The sequence below is a fragment of the Abramis brama genome, assembly GCF_963993115.1.
Source record: "Abramis brama genome assembly, chromosome: 24".
In the NCBI taxonomy this organism is placed as follows: Eukaryota; Metazoa; Chordata; class Actinopteri; order Cypriniformes; family Leuciscidae; genus Abramis; species Abramis brama.
The window spans coordinates 1,121,748-1,134,588 of record NC_139986.1 but is presented as its reverse complement, the minus strand read 5'-3'; the positions used below and the strand labels follow the sequence as shown (position 1 = coordinate 1,134,588).

General features: G+C 41.6%; 2 protein-coding genes across 2 annotated transcripts in view; both read right to left on the bottom strand.

The window, feature by feature from the left end:
• Positions 1-6,544: 6,544 nt before the first annotated feature.
• Positions 6,545-9,904, bottom strand: LOC311075688 (C-C chemokine receptor type 5-like). Its single transcript, XM_084103235.1, has 2 exons — positions 9,783-9,904; positions 6,545-7,965 (listed from the first exon to the last, which is right to left on the bottom strand). Exons 1-2 carry the CDS (start codon positions 9,783-9,785, stop codon positions 6,961-6,963), a joined length of 1,008 nt encoding a protein of 335 aa, XP_083959361.1. The 5' UTR covers positions 9,786-9,904; the 3' UTR covers positions 6,545-6,960.
• A 55-nt stretch (positions 9,905-9,959) lies between these two features.
• Positions 9,960-12,841, bottom strand: part of LOC311075548 (uncharacterized protein) — an 82,920-nt gene continuing 80,038 nt past the window's right edge. Inside the window, exon 30 of the mRNA XM_084103044.1 lies at positions 9,960-11,380. Within this exon, the coding sequence (XP_083959170.1) occupies positions 11,190-11,380 (191 nt within the window). The 3' untranslated portion in view covers positions 9,960-11,189. The remainder of the gene's footprint in view (positions 11,381-12,841) is intronic.

Genomic DNA, 12,841 nt, shown 5'->3' with positions numbered 1-12,841 from the left:
CTGCGTTCTGTCTACGTAAGCACGGAGGGCGCATACTGGACAGAGCAGTGCCAAGGCTGGGTCTGCCTCCTCCAAGGGCAGCGCTTGCAGGTTCACTACCGGATCTCGAAAGGGGGTAGTAGGAACCTTGGGCACATATCCAGGCCGGGGTCTCAGGATCACGTGAGAGTTAGCCGGCCCGAATTCCAGGCACGCTTTGTCAACCGAAAATGCCTGGCCGTAACCCACCGGATTTCTTCGGTACAATGAAGTAAGGGCTGTAGAAGCCGGACTTCATTTCGGCTGGAGGGACAATCTCGATCGCACCCTTCGCCAGTAGGGTGTCGACCTCCACTCTCATGACAGGGGCATTGCCACCGACCATAGTGAAGTGGACTCCCCTGAAGCGGGGAGGAAACCGCGCGAACTGAATCGCGTAGCCGAGCCTGATGGTTCTCGCGACCCAGTGGGACAGTCTGGGAAGCTCTAGCCAGGCCTCCAGAAACTGCGCCAGCGGGGTCATAGGAACCACAGATGTACCATCGGTGGGGCAGTGAGGCGGAATGACCAGCCCAGGCGAGGGTGGCATAGCGGCCCTGTGCGGGGGCACGGTCATTAGCCGCGTCCTGCCAGAGGAGGCCAGGGGAGGACCAGCGTCCTACGGGGGCGTGCTCTGGCAGGGGTCTGGCGACAGAGGGGGATGAGAGGAGCGACCACCCCGCCGACCAAGCTGCCCGTCTCAAGAGTGCTGCTTAGACTGGCGTGGCAGTCTAAGGGGCAGAGACTGGCAGCGCCGCCCTCCTGTGACCTCCTCCTGCTCAGGGCCGGTGAAGGCCTGAGGGGAGGAGCCGCATGGAGGTGGCCTTGGCGGGAAGCAAACTAAGGAGACCACACGGATGGATGACCATCAGTGCAGAAGGACCTGAGTCTGCTTCTGGTGGCTGAAGCCACCCCGCCGAAGAGCCCAGCCTGGGACATGGGGGAGCTGAGAAAATTAATTTCCCAGACCCCCTCACATCAACCTGGCTAAGCCCATGTCTGGACCACTCTAGTGGACACCACCTGACCCAGGATCACGCAGGTACCGATGTCGCCCGAGAGCGAGGTCAGTAGTGTGCGCGGCGGAACGACCAGGCCGGGCATGGGAGGCATAGCGTCCCAGCAAGGGGGCGTGGTCGAGTTTCCGCATTCTGTCAGTGTTGGCCAGGGAAGGACCAGCGTTCCACTGCGGCCGGTTCTGACAGAACTCCAGAGTCAGCACTGCCTCGAAGGCGAAGGCGACACACAGGACTGCATGCCTGTGTCACAATAGTGACAGAGAACATACAGACCAAGATTGCCTCACGATCAAGGGCAGCGAAGGCGGAGGACGCCCGCGGGCCGTGAAAGTCACGTGGACTCCCGCGGGCCGGAAGTGTCCTGATGCACATCCAGGAAGCCTACAGCGCTCGGGGGGAGGACGCCACTCCAACCGATGCTTTCAGCTGCCCGGGAAAGCATGGCCATCAGCTCTGGATCTGACTCGACTAACGCTGACACTCCCGAGGGAGGCAACGCAGCCGAATCCTCATTTCCAGAGGAATCAAGCCCGCCTTATGATGCTGTGAGTGACATGACACCATCTGCTGGAGTCCCGAATGAAAACACTGGGTCCCCGAGAGGAACCAGGCAGACACGGAAGCCCCACGGTTTGCGATGTGGAGGGGGGCGTGGCCCGAGGAAAGCTCGTCGGAATTATGCCACACCATAACCCTCAGATCACCCTGGCCACCAGCCAAAGTATCCCTCTCGTTTTTCTTTTTAGGAAGAGATAGATTGGGGTGTGGCAGAGGGGACTCTCACACAGAGATCATTGAGTCTCGATCTATAAACATCGCGATGGTCATGTTCCCGCAATGAAAACATGACTCATCCACGAGCGCTGCCGAGCGTGATTAAGCCCAACACGCAAAACAGCGCTCGCGACCGTTAAACAGATGAGTCACGCACCCACATCCAGTAATACACGGGCGAACCGTCTTGAAAAAGACGTGCCGCGTGCAGCTCTTTTAGAGAGAGAAAAAGCTCAGCAGTGTGCTGAAGCGCCCAGGGAGAAACACACTCACTGTCGGCAGATCACTGCACAGATTAGCAGCAGGCAATGCGATCTCGCTGGAACACGCCGTCACACAAACACACTGAAAAGCAGCTCGTCTCGTAGAGTGAAGATGATACAGAATGGCTTGTAGGAGTGAAGAAAACTCTTGGCTCCGAAGCGAAAACATATCTGCATGTTGCCAGCGTACTTCCTTATATACCCCCGGCGTGGGGCGGAGATACGCTATGCAAATTCCGCAGACCCATGGCATTTCATTGCCATTGGCTCGTTTTATATACTCGAAGATGACAGGCTTTCTAAGCGAAACCCCATTCGTCATCATCCGACGTAACTCGGAGTGACCACGAAAGGGAACCTTGCTTCTCTGTTGATGGTAAGAGTGGGGCAAGGTGAGCCACCCTCTCTAAGAAACTCTTCACAATACAGGCATGACCAAGCAGGATTAAACGTAGGTGTCATTTACGAATACTTCTGGCCAGCATTGAAATATTTTGCATATTTACTGAGGAAGCATTGATTGTTGAACAGACATTTTCATGTAATTCATGTAACATGTAATTTTGGTTACACTTTAGATTAGGGTCCAATTCACACTATTAACAATGCCTCAATAAACTCCTAATTACTGCTTATTAATAGTTAGTAGGGTAGTTGTAATGTTTAGGGATTGGCTATAGGGATGTAGAATATGAACATGCAGAATAAGGCATTAATATGTGTTTTATAAGTACTAATAAACAGCCAATATCCTAGTAATATGCATGATCATAAGCAAACTAGTGCTGTTATGGAGCTGTAGTTTATCATTGATCTATTATTCAAGTCGTTATGATGTCATAATGACAATTTATGGCATCATAAACAGCATTATGACATCATCAATCAAATTAATTTTGGCATCATAATGACCCTCATGACTTAATTACAGGAAGTCATTGTGATAATTAGTATTTTTTTAGGACTGGTTCATGTATTTACTGACATACAAAGTCCCAGGATTGATAGTTGCTAGGATAGGATTGATACATGGACACATTTATCAAACTAAAAGTTACAGGTTTGTTTTGAAACACTCAGTGTGTGACTGAAACTTTAAAATGATTTTAGACATTTTCTTTTATCTGATTAAACTGCATGAGCAAAGCTTTAGTCATCATTTTGTCATGACAATCAGCCCATCTGTAACCCTGCATTCCCCCCCTCCCCCCCCCCCCCCCCCACACACACACACTTACTTTTATTTATTTTTATTTATTTATTTATTTATTTATTTATTTGTTGCCTGTCAAAGAGTTTTATGTCAAAGCATATTTCAAATTAGATGACATTTTCAGAATATCTAGGCCTATATCAGACACACTGGAAATATATCACACCACAGATCTTTACGGGGAAGATGAGATCTGTAAAGAAAAGGGAAACAGTCCAGCCAAGACTTGCTCATAGTGAACTGTGAAACCACACACAGGGAATGCAATGATTGAGAAATGAGGGCCGTTGAGTCCATCTGTGTTTGAGGAATCTGAGGAAACAGCTCCTGGTGTGTGTGAGATGTGCGGGAGAAGAGCTGTGGGAATGAAGACGGGAAGCAACACTAGTGTTTGCACCACAACTGATAGTTCAATTGCCTCACCTTTGCTAGTTTGTAGTGTACTAGTATTAAAACTTTTTTTTTTTTTTTTTTGCTCCAGAAAATCTGCAAATATATGTAATCATATTCAAGGGTTTTCTGTTTTTATTTTTATGAGTCCTATAGCTCCATGAATCTTTATTCACTACCCATACATTTGGTTGACAAAATGTAAAAAAAACAAAAAAACAATCCAAACATGGCAAATTGAGCCACTGGTCATTTTGTATGTGCATAATTTAGTGGAGACAACTTGAAATATAATTAAGTGCATTATTGGCGGCTCGTCAGGGGCGGCACAGCCTACTCAAAATCCCAAAAACCCAAACCCCCAAAAGTCTCAGAATTATTTCTTGTTTTAATGTCTCCTCTGTAAGTGTCACCACAGCACGCTTCTTCCCAGAATGTGCCGAACCTGTGAAACGCGAGTCTGACGGGAGAGAGAAAGGGAGAGGAGGCAAATCCATAGACTTGTGCCTCATTGGTAATAAAAAATAATAATTGCAAATCACCATCGGGTATTTCACTTTCAGTCATCAGGAGTGTTAAGAAAAGTAACATGGCAAGACATAAATAACGTGATATTAGTATGAACTGCTACCGCTGAAGTAACTAAAGAGAGTAGAGGTATTGAATATTTGATTCTCAAACTAATTTACTAAACTATCATTCAAACAACAGCTATAAATTAAAAATAAAGGAAGACCCCATGCCTAAGCTGGATAAAATCCGACGGCTAAAATGTTGTGTGCCTCCTCTATTTTAAACCCCACAGCCGCCACTGTTTGTTTTACTTCTGTGTGATTTCTCAGTAGGAAACCGGCTCATCTGTTCCCATGACTGTGTGTCACTGACCCACACTTCAGTATTCTGAGCCGTGACTCAGCCTGATCTTCTGCTTTCCTCTGACAGCGTTCCCAGCGTGCTCTCCTGCTCAGGCGAGGGCTCCTCGGGCTCCTCGGCCCCGGATGCGATCACACAGGCCCTCAGGAGCCCAGCGCTGATGGAGGGAGACTCGCAGCTCTCCGTTCGCATTCAACACCTGCCATGAAACTAATATGTACTAAATGTACTAAATACTAAATATTTTGGTGGTTTTAGCAAAATAATGCTATTAAATGCTAATATAATAATATGCTAAAATGTTATTAAAATCAAAGGTTGTATTTGTTAACATTAGTTAGTGCACTCATAACTAACATGAACACACAATGAACAGCTGCATGTTTATTAACTAAACAAGATTAATAAATACTGTAATAAATGTATTGCTCGTTGTTAGTTCATGGTAGTTAATTAACATTAAGTAAGGGATAATGTAGAGCGAGGCGGTTGTTATAGCGAATACACCCCCGACAGGCTGATCAGGACCCGACGCACACACACACACACACACACTCCTGAAGGGGTTGTATTCGCTATAACAACCGCCTCGCTCTACATTATCCCGCTTATTACATGGCTACCTACCAAATAAATCAATAATTTGACACAAAATATTGATTTAAAAACGATTGTATTAATCAAAATATTAAAACTCAGTTGAATCAATATTTTGTGTACAGTTATTTAATTATGCCATCCAGTATCGTGGACTCGCTCTCTCTTGTTTCATTTAATCTGAAATCAATATCTCTAATCTCCATAATTATTAATGTGTTGAAATGGTGTGTAATAAGTGTTATGACTGTATACCGTATCTCTTTAATGTCCGTATAGTTTGATCTCGCCGCTGAAACTGCTCTCTCCGCGGAAGCTCTGCGTTTAAACACCTAATAACTCAGATAACTTTCAACTCAGATCCATATTTCGTGTCTAATTATTTACTTATGTGGCAAGTATCCGTGTAATAAGCGGGATAATGTACGTCCAGCCGGTTGTTATCTCAGAATAAACCCCCTTCAGGAGTGTGTGTGTGTGTGTGTGTGTGAAGACCTGATCCTGATCCCCCTGTCGGGTTTATTCTGAGATAACATCCGGCCGGATATATATTATCACTTAACTAATGAACCTTATTGCAAAGTATTACCAATATTTTGGTGGTTTTAGCAAAACATTGTGTGAAAGAACTGAAATAGTTATTACATTTCAGCTTTGATATGAGAAAAAATACAGATATATTATTTATTTCTCAAAAAAGTAAAAGATCATGTTAAATTATTTGTGCAAAACCTAATTAATATTAACTCATACTAGCATCATAAAAAAACAGGATTATTATAGTTAACTTAAAGCTAAATCCAAAAAAACATGTTTGTTACATTAAATAAATGAAAAGTTTAACCTAAACTTGTTTTATTTCAGTGATGTTAAAATAGCATTGAAACAAAGTAATTCCCATGCAAAAAAAAGCCAACAGATGTTGAATCGGATGATTGTTGAAAGGAATATATTAAATGCATTGCTGACCTGACATAATGTACAAAGCCTTTCACAAGCATCTCAGATATGCAAATGCAGCTTGGCTCTGCAGTTTGAGTCGGACCTTAAGGCCTTAATTTAATACGTTTATTCTCATGATCACGAATCTTAAGTTCTAGTGGGTCAAAAGGAAAAACACACAAAGAGGAGATGTTCATTTGTGCTATAGAAATCAGTGTTGTAATGCTTAACACAGAATCCAGACCTTTTTATGTGATTTGCGTAATCAAATGAAAGACATGCAACCATTACTCAGAATTAATGCACTTGATGTGAGTAGTGTTGAAAGACAGATGACGACCAAACTCAACTGTGCACATAATATCTGTTCCAGTGTTGAACTATGATCACACGTTCATAATCAGATAATGTGGCTCCAAAACACATTAATTCTTTAACATTTGGATACACAGTAATAACAATAAACCCTTTATATATGTGAAGCTTTACAAACAAGAATGACATTCTCTACTTTTCAGAATTCACTGCCGTTTATGTTACATGATCTATATGTTTACATCACAGTGCAAAGTAGTCTAATTAATCATTTTATACAGTAATTACTTTTCCGAAACGAGTGATGACTAAATGAGACACGGAAAATAAGCAAATTTTATATAATAATCTTAAACATGTAATTGCACTGTAACAATAACACCTTAAAATAAAGTGCAACCCAAATCAGTAAATACGTTTAACACACATCTCTATGAATATGAATGAAATCACAATGATTTATTACGTATACATAAATCAACTCTTTGCTAGTTCATTGCACTTTTTCTTTATAGGCGTGCCCATATCCACCTTCTCCAGTATAACGGTACGTCTCTCAAGATAGCGTTCTGCTGCTCCCGCTGAGAATAGTTTGGCTCGATAAACACGAAGCTTGATTCTTCAACACTCCTCGAACATGGTTCTGGAACTTTCTTCCCAGAAAGGTGTAAAAAACGGGGTTGATGCAGAAATAAAGGCGAGCGACGTTCACGGTGACGTACTCGGCGTACGGAAGCACACTGTCGCACTCGTTAGCTTCTCGGTTCTCGTTGATCATGAGTATGATGTTATACGGGCTCCAGAAAGAGAAAAACATCAGGACTATTACGAAGATGAGGCGTACCGTGCGATGTTTCCCGATCATCCGCGTGGCCATGACTGTTAGCGTGATCCTGAAGTAGCAGTAGATGAACACCATCAACGGGAAGATGAAGAACAGAACGAACTGCTTGTAGACGCCGAAGACTCTCCACTGGGATTCGCTCGAGTATTCGCACATGAACCCGTACTTCGGATACTCTTCGACGGTGAAATAGATGATGGGATCGAGGCTAGCGAGAAGGCTAATGCACCAGACCACTGAAGACAAAGCCACGGCGTAGCAGGTTCTGCGCTGTTTGCTAGCGGCCACACAGTGGACCACGGCCAGGTATCGGTCGAACGCCATGAGAGTCAGAAAGAGGATGGAACTGTAAAAACCCAGACAATCTGCGCTGAACACCAGCTTACACAGAGCTTCTCCGAAGATCCACTGGTCCGAGTGGTGGACGGCCTGGAACGGCAGCGTCAGCGTGAAGATGATGTTGGACGCCACCAGGTTGATGAGGAATATATTGGTGACCGTGTTCAGCTTCTCGAACTTGTATATGACGAGCAGAACGACTCCGTTTCCCAGGATGCTGAGGATGAAGATGACGTAGTAGAACGGTGGAAGAAAGTGTCTGGCAAACTCGTTGATGTCGATGGGGTTGCACACGTATCCAGCGTTCGCTGTCTTGCCCTCGTAGTCGTAGTCTATTGTTTCGGTGGGCGTTTCCATCGTCATGGTTACAGGCTCCATCTGCAGGATTAAGCGGGTTTATTCGAGTGAAAGACTGGAGAAATCTATAATAATGGTCCGTCATTCATAAGTAACTATGCAGGACTATTTTTTTGGTATTCTATACACGAGATAAAACATTACTTGATTACAGTTTCATCATCTCTAAATTAACCCAAAAGCACTCAGATCATGTACAATTTGCACGACCCACAAACATTTTAACCTTAAATGAATTAATGCTTAAATTTATTTTCATTTAAGTATGCACTCTTTCTTTCTTTCTTTTCCCATTCTTGTTTATCTGACTGTCTAGCCCTATTCGGACGGGATTAGCTTTACCGGGGTAGATGGAGTAATGTGATTTTACCACAGGACGTCTGTAATATTAATGGCCAGTTCGCACGGGATAAGAGATCTCAGTAAACCAGCAGAAGTGGGAGAGTAACTCGATTTACACACTGCAGTCACTCCTGTCCTCATGTGTGTGTCACGCTGCTTCCTGATATCACGTGCACAAACACATATAACCTATATTTATATATATATAATGTCGGTTGAACGATGTATTAATTAACTTCAGATTGGATTGTGTTGGTAATAGGCTCTTACCTAACGCTAAAAGACGTTTCGTGCCTCTAACAAGTGCTGTCGATCTTCTCTCTGATCTGATGGTGTGTGTGAAACACAGTTTTGCCACAGACTCGTCCCAGCGTCTAGAACGCATCTGAATGCTTTATTAAGCATCTCCATACTCGAAAAACCACAGAAAACTACTTTTAAACAGGAAATGACGGAATATTTACGTACATATTTACAGCGGGTCTATTCGCACGGGATTAGTGTTACCCGAGGTCATTTTTCCGGACCTTTTTACTGAAGGTAAAAGTCGCCGTAATCTTTACTGACATTGATCTCTGAGATGCACATTCGGACGGGACTGAAGTCACGGAGAAGCTCTGGGAATAATGACTTTACTCCACCTCTTCATGTTTAATCCCGTCCGGATAGGGCTCTTTCTCTCTTTTTTGTGCTATGGTGTTGGTGAAGTGTTTTCTTTTACTATTCTTTAAATTTTTGTTATTCTTAATAATTATCATTGTGTTCTAATTTTGTTGTTTCACACTGTAAACTGAATGTTGAAATAAAGCATTAAAAAATAAATAGTCATAAAAATAAATAATGAAGGACTAATGAGTAGTAACTCTTCAGCTACTGTTAACTAATATGGAAACAAGCTTAACTAATCAGTAATATTGAATTTAGGACTAAGATAGTTCCTTATTAGGTAGTCAATAATTACTTAATGAGATTGGCCTCATTAAGAACTAATAGGTAATTATGACAAATTATAAAGAATTACTAATTAAGTACTAATCGCAACATTAACTTGTCTGAGATGTTAGCAATTATCTTTTTTTAATGCTCAACGTGATCATAAAATGCATCACTAATTACTCAATTACCTAGTCACTCTTCAATGACTATAGTGATCTGGACCGTTATTTTAATTAGTGATGCATTTTATGATCATGTTGAGACTGATAGGGCTCAGAAACACGATAATGTTCTTTATAATTTGTCAGTTAGTTAATAATTATTAATGAGGCTAATCCCATTAAGTAATTATTGAATAACTAATAAGGAATTATCTCATAAATCCAATATTACTTACTGGTTAGTTAAGCTTTCTATATTAGTTAATAGTAGCTGAAGAGTTAATGTAGAACTACTCTTTAGTCCTGCATTACTTCCCGCATAGTTACTTATTAATAACTTAATAACATTATTATGAAGTGTTACCAATAAATCATTCAAATGATGAATTTTACACTTACCATAATACACTCTTCACTGTTTTCTGGCCAGTTCACCGAAGGAAGCGAGCAGGAACATGGGATGTGTGTTTGTCTACTGAATCATTTCTTCAAATAATCCATCCTTCCTTTTTATGATGACATCAGAATTACTCAAGACATGTCCTCACCCACATCACTCAAGATCGTAGTCAGAAACACAGATTGTATTACCTTTTATTTGAACAAAGCCATTCTCAGCAAATCACAGATTTTTCAAAGACAAATTAGACTTGCATAATTTAGGAATTTCCCAGAATCCCTGCAGCTTTTAAATAGAAACAACAAAACACTCGGGATACACAAGCTTTACAGTTCTGTGGAATTCCATCAGTTTTAAAATGTACAGAAGTTAACCTTCAACCAGTGAATAAAACAACAGATTAGAATTGAATGTTAGAGCAAAAGATTATATAAGCGGAAAATGTGTAATATGTAAATTTAGAAAGAGCAAACATTTTGAACAATGAAAGATTTCACTGGAAAAATACTTATGTAACAAGCCGTTTGCATGGATTCAAAAATAAATGTAAAATATTTAAAATAATTACATCTGTCAAATTTGTCTCTCATACCTTACACATCTTAAATATTTTACTGCCAAAAGAGAAATGCATGAGTTCTTGAACACACAAAATGGAATAAATAGTTTTGATTTAATGGTTCGTATTCCTTTTATTTAATGGAATAATAGAGTTTTGTGTGAATTTACCTTCCCTTCAGGCAGTGTAGATCATATAAAAAGTATGCAAATACGTAAATAATATAAATTAATAATAGTCAGCTATTTAAACTACAATTATTAATTCAATGAAATGTAAAATGATGATGGATGTTGTCTTTAAAACAAACTGTCCAATCAAAATATTTTCAGGAAAATCAAGACATACTTTTGTCAAAAACAAACAGAAACAGTTTCCCCATTATTTTGAATGCATGTCTGTGAAACAATAAAGGCTCTTTATTCCTAATCTTTCTTAAGCACCAAGTGACGAACAAACTAATGTTTTTCAGTTCTGCATCTCAGATCATGGTGCAATAGTCCCTTGTTTGGCAACAACATAGCCATTTACTTTATATTTAATATTCATAAGTAATGGTGATACATATTAATGTTAATTGCTATGTTTATGACATTTTAATATCTATCCACTTGCAGTATTATTTCACAAATGACCTTATGATCATGTGTTAATGGTGTTCATGAAACCCGCTGTGGACTGAAAGGCAGGATTATAAATCTATAAATGTCATTATTATTCATCTAAAGGCCACTTCTGTTTCATTGCACCATCGCAGTGCACAGTCCGAAGCCACGTCTGTAGACTCCCTCTGGATTTACTACGGCAGTCCGAGAGCTGAGTGTGTGTGTGTGTGTGTGTGTGTGTGTCAGAACTCAGGCCCCTTCCCGTAGTGCTCGTCCCTGAGGTTATAGGATTGGTAGCAGATGGACATGTCACACACACCGGTCGGCCCCTGAGGGCCCGCTTTCCCTGGAACGCCTGGAGTCCCGGGTTTACCCGTTATTCCCGGAGGACCCGGAAGACCCACGCCATCACTGCCGCGAGGACCCTGGATCCCTGTGGATGATGTTGAGGGACAGTTACACAAGACTCATTCCCATACGCTGCTATCCATGTGTGCCAGAGAGATTGTGTACATATGCACGACAAATCACTCATAAAACACACGTTTTGAGGCGATTATGATTAAAACAATGTAACTAATAGATATCACCAATTGATTTATTACAATATGAATTGCACAAAAAAAAATTGTATGACAAGTTTTATGAATAATGTTAAAAATGCAAATTGGGTATTATCTAATTATTTAATTTAATTTATGAATATAACACATTTAATGAAACATCTGTTGCCCAAAGTGCTTCACAGTCAGTAAAAAACATTAATTAAATATTCACTAATTTGCATACATTTCCAGAACAGAAATCTGAACACTGAGTAAAGCCAGATTCAAAATTCTTGTTTCGTTTTGTTGATTAGAGTTAACGGTCTCGGAAAATACTGTCAACAGACAGAAAACAAATACATTTTCATCAAGCTTCAGGAATTCAATAGTTGAGCGACATATGAGTAAACAGCTCAGCAAAAACCTCAGAATCTAGATATGAACAGGATTGCGTTTCCCGACTGCGTTTCTCTTGGCGCTACAAAGACTCTAAGGCCCTATTTTAACGATCTGAAACGCAAGTATCAAGCGCGAAACGCAAGTAACTTTGTGGGCGGATATTTGTTGCTATTATACCGGCGGGATAAATGACTCTTGCGCTCGACGCAAATCTAAAATGTGTTGGTCTGAAGTAGCTTCATTATTCATAGCTGTGGTTTGGGCGTAACGTGAAATAAACCAATCAGAGCGTCATCTCACATTCCCTTTAAGAGCAGGCGCGCTTGTTCCATGGCGGTTTGCTATTATAACGGCGGATTTGCCAGGAGCGGTTCACAGCCGAGGAGACCGACGTTCCCGTCAGGGCCGTAAAACACAGAGAAGTGACATTGGGGATGGAGAAACACACACAAATTAGCTTCGGTTAAACAGGCGTATGATAATTTGGGTAAATGTGTAAGCTAGATTTATGCCTATTTTTTCACATCTTCATGGACACAACAATGATTTCCCTCGTGTGGAATATTTTGCAAAAATGTGAACTGCTGCATCTGTGTAGATGAGAGAAGCAAAGTGTGTGTGCGTTGTGCTCACGCTACATTATGGCCAAGCATTCGCCCTTACAATAGCCTCTGAATAACGCGCCACTGACTTTAGACGAGGTTTCTCCTGGTCTGTGGTGGAATTGTTTTCTGGAACTGCAAAATAGCACCAGGGTGCAGGGTGGTGGGAGAAAAACACTGACATTCTGGATTCGGACGGGAATAAAATCACAGACTAACCCAGTAAACGATGATAATACCGTACGACCCCATGAGAAACAGTTAGCGTCCGGAGAGGTCTAAACTGACAGTGCTTTCACTGACATTAGAAAGGCTCCGCCGGCGCCGTCTTTCACTTAGCACAACTAT